We start from the raw sequence: 10,831 nt of genomic DNA, 5'->3' as shown, positions 1-10,831 counted from the left end.
ATTTGCTCCATTAATAAAATCATCTATTGTCTTGTCTTTATCTTCTATGTCTTCATTCTCCCCTTTAATTTTTGGGGCTCCAACCCCTTCATCCTTTGCTGTGAGGAACACTAGTTTTTTCCAACTTCTTCTCAATTCTCCCATATCCTTCCAGTAGATTTTGAATTCCAGCCAAGATATTTTGGAATTTTAAGGTTTTCTCATCTGAGTGTTGATCCATGTTTCCAAAAAAGAAGGAGAAAAAAGAAAAACTAATAACCACTACCGCTCTAGCCTTCCAGGCCTCTTTTATTTTTTTGTTTTAGATTGACTTAAACACAAGTTGTTTTATGCTCTTCAAAGGAGAAAGATTCTGTTTTTTTCCCTTTCTCTCCCCTGCCAAAATAGTTCTCAAAGAGCACCCTTGAAAACAATTCGTGCCTTGGCTCTTTATCAGTTTTTGTAAACAAATTGCAAACCCTTCAGCTACAAAGTCAGTAAGATCAAAGAGGAAAAGAGAAGAAATAAGTTGTTTCAAAAACTCCAGCCTGTGACCTCCGAGTGGCAGTGTTGTTACCTTTCACTTTCTAATATTTATCTCTGGCTTATAGGAAACAAAGTTCTTTAATGAAATTTAATAACAAGTAATAGGAAGAATTGTTAAAATAAAAGGGAAGGTTTTAATCCAGAAGTCAAAAAATAAAATAACAAAAAACAGAAGAAAAATTAATCCGTTCACTTTAAGAGGAGAAACAAAAAACGTTGCGAGCACTTCAATCCACAAAGTAAAGTTAAAAGGAAAAAAAAGCTTTCCAGAGCAATCCAATATAGGTTAATTTTGCCACTTAATTCTTTTGCTTAAGGATTTAATTTGGATTTTAAAAAAAAGTTTCTTTGAGCAGTCTTTCTCAAAATAGAAAAAATACCTCACCAGATGGACTCCCTTTCTCTTTTCACTTCCTTCCTTCTGGAGCCGTCCCAACTTCATCAGCCTCGGGCTGCCTGTTTACCGCTGGCTTGAAGAGCTTCCCTTGGGTCAATCAGGGGCTTTGTGATGTCCCTGAGACCAGCAAGGCTTCCTCTTCCTGATCACTATCTCCGCAGGACAGTTTAGGTCCTAATGGACCGTCCAGCGGCAAAAGTATCAACGGCAGTCTAGGAGTGTCAAGACCGGATGTTGTATCATCGCGACATTGGCTCCTCCTTCTCCCCTATCACAGCCCTTTTATATGCACAATCTGCATTGCTTCACTGATAGCATGGCTGCTGACTTCCCTCTGGGGGCATCTGGAGATGTGATGCTGGACAGACATGGTGCCAGAAGAAGAGCAGCCCTACTAAAACTGCAGAAAAGCAAAAACCAAAAAACTAGTGGGGAGTCACCTCAGATCAGTTTTAGTTTCTCAGCAGGCCAGTTGCTCTGTGGGTTGGCTCCCTTCTGTCTGACCTAGGTCACTCTGGAAAGGGAATTCTTTACTGCTTTCTTTACTACTCTTGAGGCTGTGCTAGTGATAGGTAAAGCCATCTCTACAATGACCTTTCTGTCAGCCCTGGAATTGGGGGGGGGGGGGAGGCCCAATAGGCATGTCACCCTGTGAGGCATTCCTTCCTTCTCCTCATTCTAGCACCCAGGTTGAGGGAACAACTGGGTGGTTTTCCCTGCAATACACGATGCACAGGGAGCAAATCCTTTGATCCCCATAGACCTTCTTAGAACAGTTAACACAAAACAGCAATAGGAGGATCAGGACTCTAGAGGGCGCTCCCGTGTAACATACATAGTAATTGGGGGGGGGGGGCGAAACTCTTCAACAGAGCAGAAGTTTATCTCACCAATGAAGGCGAATTCTGTTATAAATCATCTTATAAAGAGAAATGTATACCTATACTAAGGAGGCCTCTGAGGTCCTTGCAAGTTTTTGCAGGGAGAGTTTCGCAAGGAGCTCGATCGGAGGCTGGGATAGAGTCCCTCCAGCCTCCCTTTCACACCGTTGCGGTTTTGCCTGTTCAAACGCCTAAAAGAGGAAACCAAAAGCTGTAAGAAGCGCCGGTAGAGGGAAAGGAGAGGAAAAAAATCCTCTCCGCTGGACGAGGCCACTTAAAGAGCCTGTGTGTGTTATTTGTGTGTGTGTGTGTTATTTCTGGCGATTCCTGCAAAGATTGTGGAAGATTCCCAGGGGTTGAAAACGAGTCCCACCAAGCGCGGGACTTAACTTACTTTGGGACAAAGAGAGAAGCAAAAGTGATGAAAACGCAGAAGGTTCCTGGCCCCAAACTGTTATTTGTTGCAACAGTTAAAGGGGCAAGAAAGATGTTTTTTCTGGAGTCCTGGATTAAGGTGAGCAAACCCCTCCTTTTAGTAAATGAACGAGCCCCGCCCTCCACCTGTTCCTTTTAAGATACTTTCATTTCCTCTGAGGTTTAGGTGTGTTTCGTCTTCAGTGGTCGACGTGAGTATATTCTGATTACTTGTTTAAAAATTAATATGGAATTAATATGTGGACCCTCCCGTGCCTGCCGCTTCTTCCCCGCAGCCCCCGCAGGGCTTCTAGACGGGAGGATTTCAGGGCAGAATTTGCGGACAGGGAAGAGTTTGCAATCAATCTTGCCCTGATGGAAATGCCCAATACGCGCAAAGGCGCCATACAAATGTACAGAGATTCAATATTTGAAGTTCCTCGTTCAAAGAGGAGGGTGGATGGGTCGGGTTTTGCTTCACGTTGACTTCCAATTAATACAGCTCAAGAGGGAAGAAGCTTCCTCTTAAGCTCTGTACAAATTCATTCATTCGGGCTCTTGGGTCAGAGTTTTAAACATCCGGAGGGCTATTAGATGTCGATGGCAGTTGGGACTTTACTGTATGACTTCACTTTTTTCTGAGCTTGTCTGGAGTTTTGTTAGGAAATCCAGACTGAGGGTCCAGTTGAGTTCTGATAAGAAACCTCATCTCATCCGTGAAGCAAAGTTGGGTTGGGATACAGATCCTGCTCTTGTGTCCTTCACAGTAACTTATGTCCAAATCGGTATGACCTTCCTGGAAAATGGCAATCAATATGATCATCCATGCCTGATGCCTTTAGATCCATCTCCCAGTTACAGGACAGGAGGCAGGTACAATAAAACCTTGTCCAAATGGAAATGCCATTTAGCTGGGGGATCTGAGGTGGTGCTAAGATCAGATACAAACCTTTTGCATTGAAAAACGTTACGTTCCCCATGTTCTGATTAGCTTTTTCTCAACTGATGTCCATGGAGATTCAGAATCAACCAGGACATGGTTGTCCCAAAGATGCTTTTCAAAAGGTAACTGGACTTTCTTGGTTTTTTTCCTTGAAAACTTTTCACTTCTCAAGCAAGAAGCTTCTTTGGTTCTGGTAGAAAGGTGGGGAAAGGAAGGATTTCTATCCCTGAGAAAGTTGTATTTTTTTTTTTACTATTCTGCTCCTTGAAGCCTTCTGGAAATCTTCTTCAGTTTTACTGCAGGCAAATATTAACTCATAAAGGAGAAGGGCCAGAATTTGCCTCCTTGGTGTTAAGACGTTAACTTTTCCTCACTTGTTTGTTTTTAGGTGACTTAGCTGTGGCATCACTTCCAGCAAGAATGGCCAGTGGAACTACAGTTTTGATCCCCTCTAATGGAGCAAACATAATCCAAACGGCTCCTGGATTGTCCAGTGTTCCTCTTCAGTCATATGGAGCAACTCCATATCCCCAGTATGGAGCTCAGCAAATTCCCACCAGTGCTCCCCAACAAATCCCACAAAATGGTCCTTTGGAGAGATTCCTCAAGGCTGAGCCCAAAGTGCTTGGGGTAGGCATGAGTTGCTATTTCCTTGTTTCAATACATTAAGGTTTTAGAGCTATGTATGTAGAGACCTGAGAGCCCTATGTTGAGGTTCTGGAACTTGACTTGGCTGTTGTCTGGTTCTGGAATATACTCCAGAAACCTCTGTTCTTCCTGGCGGTTTCATTTGTGTTTCTGCAAAACATTCTGACTCCGATATGGATTTCTTTTGCTTTGCTCTTTAACTGAGAAAGTGGAGCTAAGCCAAGGTTTCAGCCAGATCTCTTTTCCCCCCTTCCCTCTGAGAAGTGCAACTGTTGGGCATTTCTCCAGAGGAAACTGGTCATGGATTGACTGCAGCCCAAGTCGGTTGAAGTCACTTTGGGTTTATGACCATGATCAACTTCCTCCTGCAGAGGAGTCTGTAGTGAGAGGTGTCTTTTTTCTCTTGAATATCTATCTTGATATTCTTACAAACCTTCTTCCTGGCAAAAGTAGCCCCACTGAGGGTCAAACTAGAGCTTAATCTGGAGTAAATGTCTGGTACATAGTGACAACGGTGTCCCAATCTTTCCTTTCTCCCCGTTTGGATTTTTCACCATAGGAAACCAGGACTTGGGTTAACACCTGCCCTGGAAACTGAGAAGCCCCAACATCTTTGAGGAACCTTTCAAAGATGGATATAAAGTGATGACTTTCCTAGGATGCTAACAAATAAGAATGTTTTTCTCAGATTCAGAGAACAAAGTTGTCTTACTTGGTGTGTTTTCCTTCCACAGGCTGTCCAAATATTGATTGGGCTGATCCACATCGGCTTTGGGGCTGTCTCCCTTTCTTCAATTCGTTCTTATGCATATTCTTCTTCTTCTTCTACTTCTTATTATTATTATTATTTCCCGGTGTCTGCAATTGGAGGTTACCCCTTTTGGGGAGGGATATTCGTAAGTATGTGAATTTTTTTGTTGAGTCATGGCCCATGGCAGTAATGGCTAATAGAAACTTATAAAAGTCCTGTTTATAAATGGTTTTTTCAATGTTTTTGATTTTTCAATGACTACAATCATTTGTTTTTCCTTTTCTGTAGTTTATTTCTTCTGGATCACTTTGTGTAGCAGCTGCGAACAGTTCAAATCATGGTTTGGTGAGAAACCTGTGTAGCATTTGAATTTCTTTTTGTGCTGTTTCTTTGTAAGCACTCACGGTCTTTTATTGTGTCAATTCTGTTCAGATACTACTTAGTATTAAATCAACATTTGAGAAAGAAAAACAAACTCAAAAACTCCCCACCCCGTTTTCCTTCTTTGATGAACTTTTGCTTCCAAGCCTTGCTTCTACTGAAAGTTCTATGTCAACAGTAGACAATGTTCAGCCATCCAGAATTTGAGCCTCCCCTGGTCTGCATTTTGCGATGGGATTTTTGCCAAGTTCCCTTCCTGAGTTGCAACCTGCAACACTCCAGGTCCTGTGAAGAAAATGAGAGAAGCCTGAGAGAGTCAATGATCATAATATGGGTGCTTGTTCCACCAGAGCTTCCTTAGTTGCTACTAGTAATTGTGAGTTGCGGTGGCACAGTGGTCAGAATGCAGTAATGCAGGCAAGTTCTGCTGACTGCTGGCTGCCTGCAATTTGGCAGATCGAATCTCACCAGGCTCAAGGTTGACTCAGACTTCCATCCTTCCGAGGTGGGTAAAATGAGGATCCAGATTGTTGGGAGCAATATGCCGACTCTGTAAACTGCTTAGAGAGGGCTGTAAAACACTGTGAAGGGGTATATAAGTCTAAGTACTATTCCTATTGCGAGTGCTGAGTAGAGGTGTCTTCTTGCATGCCCTAGCGTTGAAGCAAAGTTCCATCATCATCATCATTATCATCATTCCTCCTCCTCTTCCTCCTCCTCCTCTTCCTCTTCCTCCTCCTCCTCTTCCTCCTCCTCCTCCTCCTTGACATGGGGTCCAGTTTCAGAAGTGTTCTTACATGAAAGCAACATTAGGAAGAAGCCCAGAATGTTAGGAGTGAAAGTTTGGAACAAGTGTGGGAATCCTCCTGAGAGTCAAAGGGAGAGTTGATGGTAGTCTTCCTGCAAAGGGCTTGCTTTCTCTCCCCCCAGCCATTGATTTAAAGTGTGTTCATTGCAACACAGAAATGTTTTTGTTTTGCAAAGGGCACAGTGTGTTTTCAAGAGAAGAAAAAACCCCACCCAGGTAGAAAAATACTACATTCCTGACAGGGGAGAATTAAAAACAGAGCAATTTTTAAATGTTCACAATCCTCACTATTGGCTCCAAGGGTTTCTCCATTCTCATCTCTCTAGTAGCCTCTGTGTAATGTTTTATAGCTAAAAGAGCATTTAACATCAACATTTAATGCTTAGAGAATGTCAAGTCTTACTATAAATTGTCTGGGATTTCTTTAAGCAAAGTGTTAAGGGGTGAAAAAGTTGTACCATTTTTCCTGTCACTGTTAATCACTGGCCTTCAATGGAGATTGACATCCAGAAAAAGAAAGAAGGAATTTGACAGCGAAAGGTCTTCAAATGAATTGTAGCGTTTGCATTTCCACTGTGGGAAAATGTATTGTTGATTGCTATGATCTTAGTGGAGGTTGTCTGGTTTCACCACTGGTCATTAAACACACACACATAGATTGAATTCTGTCACTGTTTTTACCATAGTTGGGGATAATTGTTTTTATGCTTTCCATTTAGTAAGACTCATGCTGACACTGTAATTATAATTTCGCTCCTCCTGGTGTATTTCTGTTTCAGGTGAAATCCAGTGTAGGAATGAACATCACATGTGCTATAATGGCATTAGCTGGTATATTTCTCTACCTATCTGAGCTGATAATCTATGGTGCTTCTTGGAGCTATATCAATCAATATGCCATTTACCGTTTGCAAGTAAGTAAACCAATCTTGTTTTACATTTTGGCTTCACATGCAGAATTCAGAAGGAGATATGCGGCTGGGATATTCCATGCCCTTTGACTTTTCTTTGAAACTTTTCCTTGAATAAGTTTCAGTCCCAAAGAGATGTGTTCTATTTCATTTGAATTTTTTAAATATACATATATGTGTTAAATAAGGGCAAGCAACCTTATGATCATGCGTAGGACTTTATAGATTTCTTTTTCCTCTCCAGTTTCTTTCTTTTTGGTGGGGAGGAGATTATTTTTATTTAAAAAGTGATAAATATGTTTTGGTAAATAAGGTAAATAAGGAATACTTCAGAATTCTATATAGCATATAATACAGCTGTACATGTTGAAATCTATACCAGATTTTCCTGCCACCTCCATCTCCTCATCCCTTCTTTGCATTTGCCACCCAGTTTTAGAAAACTGAAATTTAGGTAAGTTCTGAAGTGTGGACAGTTTAGAACCACACCAATACCTGGCATCAATGGCTTGAATTTTTAGTATTTTGTAAAGTCATTTGCTTTCTTCTAAGAATGAAATCACAGTAGTATCACATCCAGGGCTCTCCTTTCCAGCCTGAGAGATGATTGGAATGGAGTTGGGTGAAGAAAATAGATCTATCCCCCAACCCATGAGTAAGATTTTCACCTGATGTGAGTAAGTCATCATTAGCTGTACTGGTATAAAACAAGTCTTTTTCTCTCTTATTTTGATCCCATCCAACAATAGCCTCAAGGTGTATAAAATCAATTTCCCTTAACCCATTATCTTGGAGAAAACGTCAGGCGACCAAGAGTGGCTATGTTAGGGCACTGGGGAGTCCGGTCACTTTTCCTCTTTGGGCTGGGCCGGCCTCTATTGACAGTTGCCTCTTGAAAAAGCACCTTTGGGACAACCATGACCTGAATGACCGAGACTCTCCCTAAACACTGTCCTCCATTACATATCCTGAGTGATGGATGTTTTCCTTATTGGCTGATGATATGCTGAAAATGGATGGCAGCAAAGTCAGAGGAGAAAACCAGTCTGTATTTTAGAAGCCAGGGCAATAGCATTCAGGGCAATAAATTAGAACAGGTGCAACAATGAGCAGGATAAGGTCTGGCAATATTAGATGCCTTTATTATTTATGGTGTTGACTCAAGGATATATTGCGCACATCAGTTTGTTAGATTCAGGAGATACCACACATTGAAAGAGGGCTCTTCCAAAGCAACAGGTGAAAATCAGAATCTATCTGAATGATTGTCAGTGGTTCTGGGGGACAGGAATGGAGATGGCATATTTTCCATATAAGGAAAATGGGCAGGCTGCAGAATGAGTTAGTTTGCTTTCACTGCTTTGGGTTCAGAAGAACATACACCCAAAATATTCTACTCTGTTTGGGTCATCATAGCCTGAATAAGAATAAGAATGATAAAGTAATGTACATCGTTCTATGGCCTTCACTACCTGCTACTGTGCAATGAATTAGCTTTTATGTGTTGATCTGAAATAAGGCTGATCCCCATTGGATTCTCAGTGATATCTGGAATTTCCCTCCAGAATGCTGCAGAAGATAAGAGATGCTAATAATGTTCCCTGATGCAGTTTTCTCATATCACACAGGCTGTACTGGCAGTCTTTAATTGGATGAACAACTATTCGTTTACCGACCATTCAAAGTTTCAGTGGCACCCAAAGCTATGACCACTCCTTGCATTTATGACTGCTGCACTGTCTCCATAGTCACCTGATAAAAGTTTGGGGGCTTCGATAGTAGCAATTTATTTAGGACAGTTGCAGCATCCCCTTTGCGACTTTCCCAGCCAGCTTCTGATCAACAAAGGCAGCGGGGCTGGGGTGGGGAAGCTGGATTCAATTAACAACCGTATGGTTCTCTTAACTGCAGCGATTTGCTTATCAACAGGGGCAGAGCTTAACAACCTCCTTGTTTAATAAAGGAAATTTGGATCCCAATTGTGGTTGTAAGTCGAGGGTTACCTGTACAGTGTCTCTGTTTTTCCCGATGCAATTGTTCCTCCCAATACATACCATTACATTCATTTCTCATCAGATTATAACTCTCTTTCCACTTGTCTTCCTACTCTACAGGGTGTCAGTTTTGGCATCTCCTGTGTGCTGCTCTTGTTCAGCGTGCTGGAATTTTGCATCGCTGTTTCCCTGGCTCACTTTGGGTGCCAGGCAGCTTGCTGTATTGATGCCCAGGTAACTATTTGATACGCCGATAATAGCTTTTGCAGTTCTCATTCTTAAAAGAATGTAAATAAAATTGTCCATTTTTCTTCTTTATATTTGCACTCCACCTAACCTCACCTTTTACTTGTTTCTTTGCTATTATCCTGCACAATAAGTGAGGTTGGTTACTCAGGTTACCCAGTAATATTTATAAACTAGGAGAGGCTTGAATATTGATCCAACACCCTGTAGTTTATTTGCTTCTGCATATGAATAATTAGATGATCCAATTTTCTCCCCAGCTTCTGTTTTGCTGTAGAGTGAATGTCATGAATACAACACAGTTTCTGTTGTCCCTTTATAATTCCGTGATGCAGAAATTCATGTCCTCGTTCAAGAGGGCTCAATTCTAAATGCATATATTTACTTTAAGTAGTGTGACTATATTAATTTAAAGGTTCTGTCACTTGATCCCATTTTTCCAGAATACTTCCATTTTTTGAAGAAAAAAATAGGCCCTTTTCATTTTAAAAAAATGGTGCTCTCTAATTTGGATGCTTTCTTGTAGAAGTTGCATTACTCAAATTTGGCAACATTATCGGTGCAGTGCATATGGATATTCTCAGTCATCCAGGTCATGGTTGTCCCAAAGGAGCTGAGGAAGCTTCTTGGATGAGAAGTGAAAAGTCTTTAAAAAAAAATCCAGAAAGTGTAGTTGCATCTTGTAAAAAACACCTTTGGATCATCAGTGCCAATTTATTATTTGGATCATAAAACGTCTGCAAAGAAACAAGGAAGATCAGAGGCCAACATTTAAACCCTGAGCTACAAATATTCTCCTTTGTCAGTTCTCACCACTGTCATTTGAAGCCATTTGAGAAATCAAAATTCTCCCCTGGAGGGAAATGCATCTTCTTCGAGCCTTTAAATTGTTAAAAGAAGTTAATAACATGGCAGCTTTTGTGAATAAATCATGAGAATATTATTTATTTATTTGCTCCTCAATTAAGCTGGAGCCCTGGAGGTTTACAACAATACAGGTGTATACGAATACAGAACATAAAATATAAGCAATATATAACTGGAACAAAAAGTAACGCACCAAATAAAATCAGTCCCCGAAGGTCCTCAGGAGAAGCCAGTTCGCTTCTCTTATCGCTTACTAGAGGACCATCCCAGTTGGTACCACCTTTCAGGTCATCTACTCCAGGACACTCAATGGGTTGTTGAGGGACTTCCTGTCATACCTCTTGGTTGGTAGGTGGGAGATCCTGAGCAGATATTCTCTGAATATGTGGATAAGGCTGGCAGATTTTATCAGGAAAGGTTACTTAGCCAGTTGCATTTAATATATAGTTTTAAAGAATTCTCTCTCAGGACTTTGAGCTATCAAGAATTTCAGTCTGTTAGGACACTGCTAGCATCACTATTAAGAACACACAACTGGAGAATCTATTCCTACTACCTAGAGTAACAGATGTGTCCCTGAGTACTTATTGTGTTGACTGTTCTTTTCTGTTACAGCCAACTATGGTTTTTATGCCTTACCAAGTCATCCGAGGTGGAGCAGTCGCAGCTGCGCCAAATCCTGCTCCTCTTCCGTCTCCACCGACTTACGATAACGTGGATCCCAAACCTCAGTAAAACAAGAAGGAAATATGAGAATTGTTGGCAAAAGAGCTTTCAGGAGAAGCAATACATTTTATATTACTTTCTTTTGTTGCCCAGCTTGCTTGTTTCCTTTTTAATTGCAGCTTTTAAACACCAAATTAAATGGTGGCAAGTTTTAAAAGTTCTTCTATTTTACTTAATAGTTATAACTCTTTCCTAGAAGCAAGAATTTGTGTTGCAAATCATCAGCGTATTTATGAGGAAGTACTGTACACGCCTTACAGTGAATGATGGAGGCTGCTTATTTTGTTTATACTCTAGATGACGTTTGGTTTTTTTGTGACAAATATGGAATTAAATACA

At 41.0% G+C, this 10,831-nt stretch overlaps 1 protein-coding gene across 2 annotated transcripts; it reads left to right on the top strand.

The window, feature by feature from the left end:
* The first annotated feature begins 2,120 nt into the window (after positions 1-2,120).
* Positions 2,121-10,562, top strand: LOC309397017 (membrane-spanning 4-domains subfamily A member 4A-like). 2 transcript variants are annotated; one of them, XM_081962687.1, is made up of 7 exons: positions 2,121-2,317; positions 3,549-3,790; positions 4,543-4,704; positions 4,848-4,904; positions 6,528-6,662; positions 8,774-8,887; positions 10,382-10,562. In XM_081962687.1, exons 2-7 carry the CDS (start codon positions 3,581-3,583, stop codon positions 10,499-10,501), a joined length of 798 nt encoding a protein of 265 aa, XP_081818813.1. In that variant the 5' UTR covers positions 2,121-2,317; positions 3,549-3,580; the 3' UTR covers positions 10,502-10,562. The 2 variants fall into 2 exon arrangements, with proteins under 2 accessions (XP_081818813.1, XP_081818814.1); XM_081962688.1 differs by lacking the exon at positions 2,121-2,317 and adding an exon at positions 2,413-2,429.
* The last annotated feature ends 269 nt before the right edge of the window (positions 10,563-10,831 follow it).

This window comes from Natrix helvetica, assembly GCF_964273705.1.
Source record: "Natrix helvetica genome assembly, chromosome: 1".
Taxonomy (NCBI): Eukaryota; Metazoa; Chordata; class Lepidosauria; order Squamata; family Natricidae; genus Natrix; species Natrix helvetica.
The sequence above is the reverse complement of the archived record's forward strand: the minus strand, read 5'-3'. Positions and strand labels throughout refer to the sequence as shown.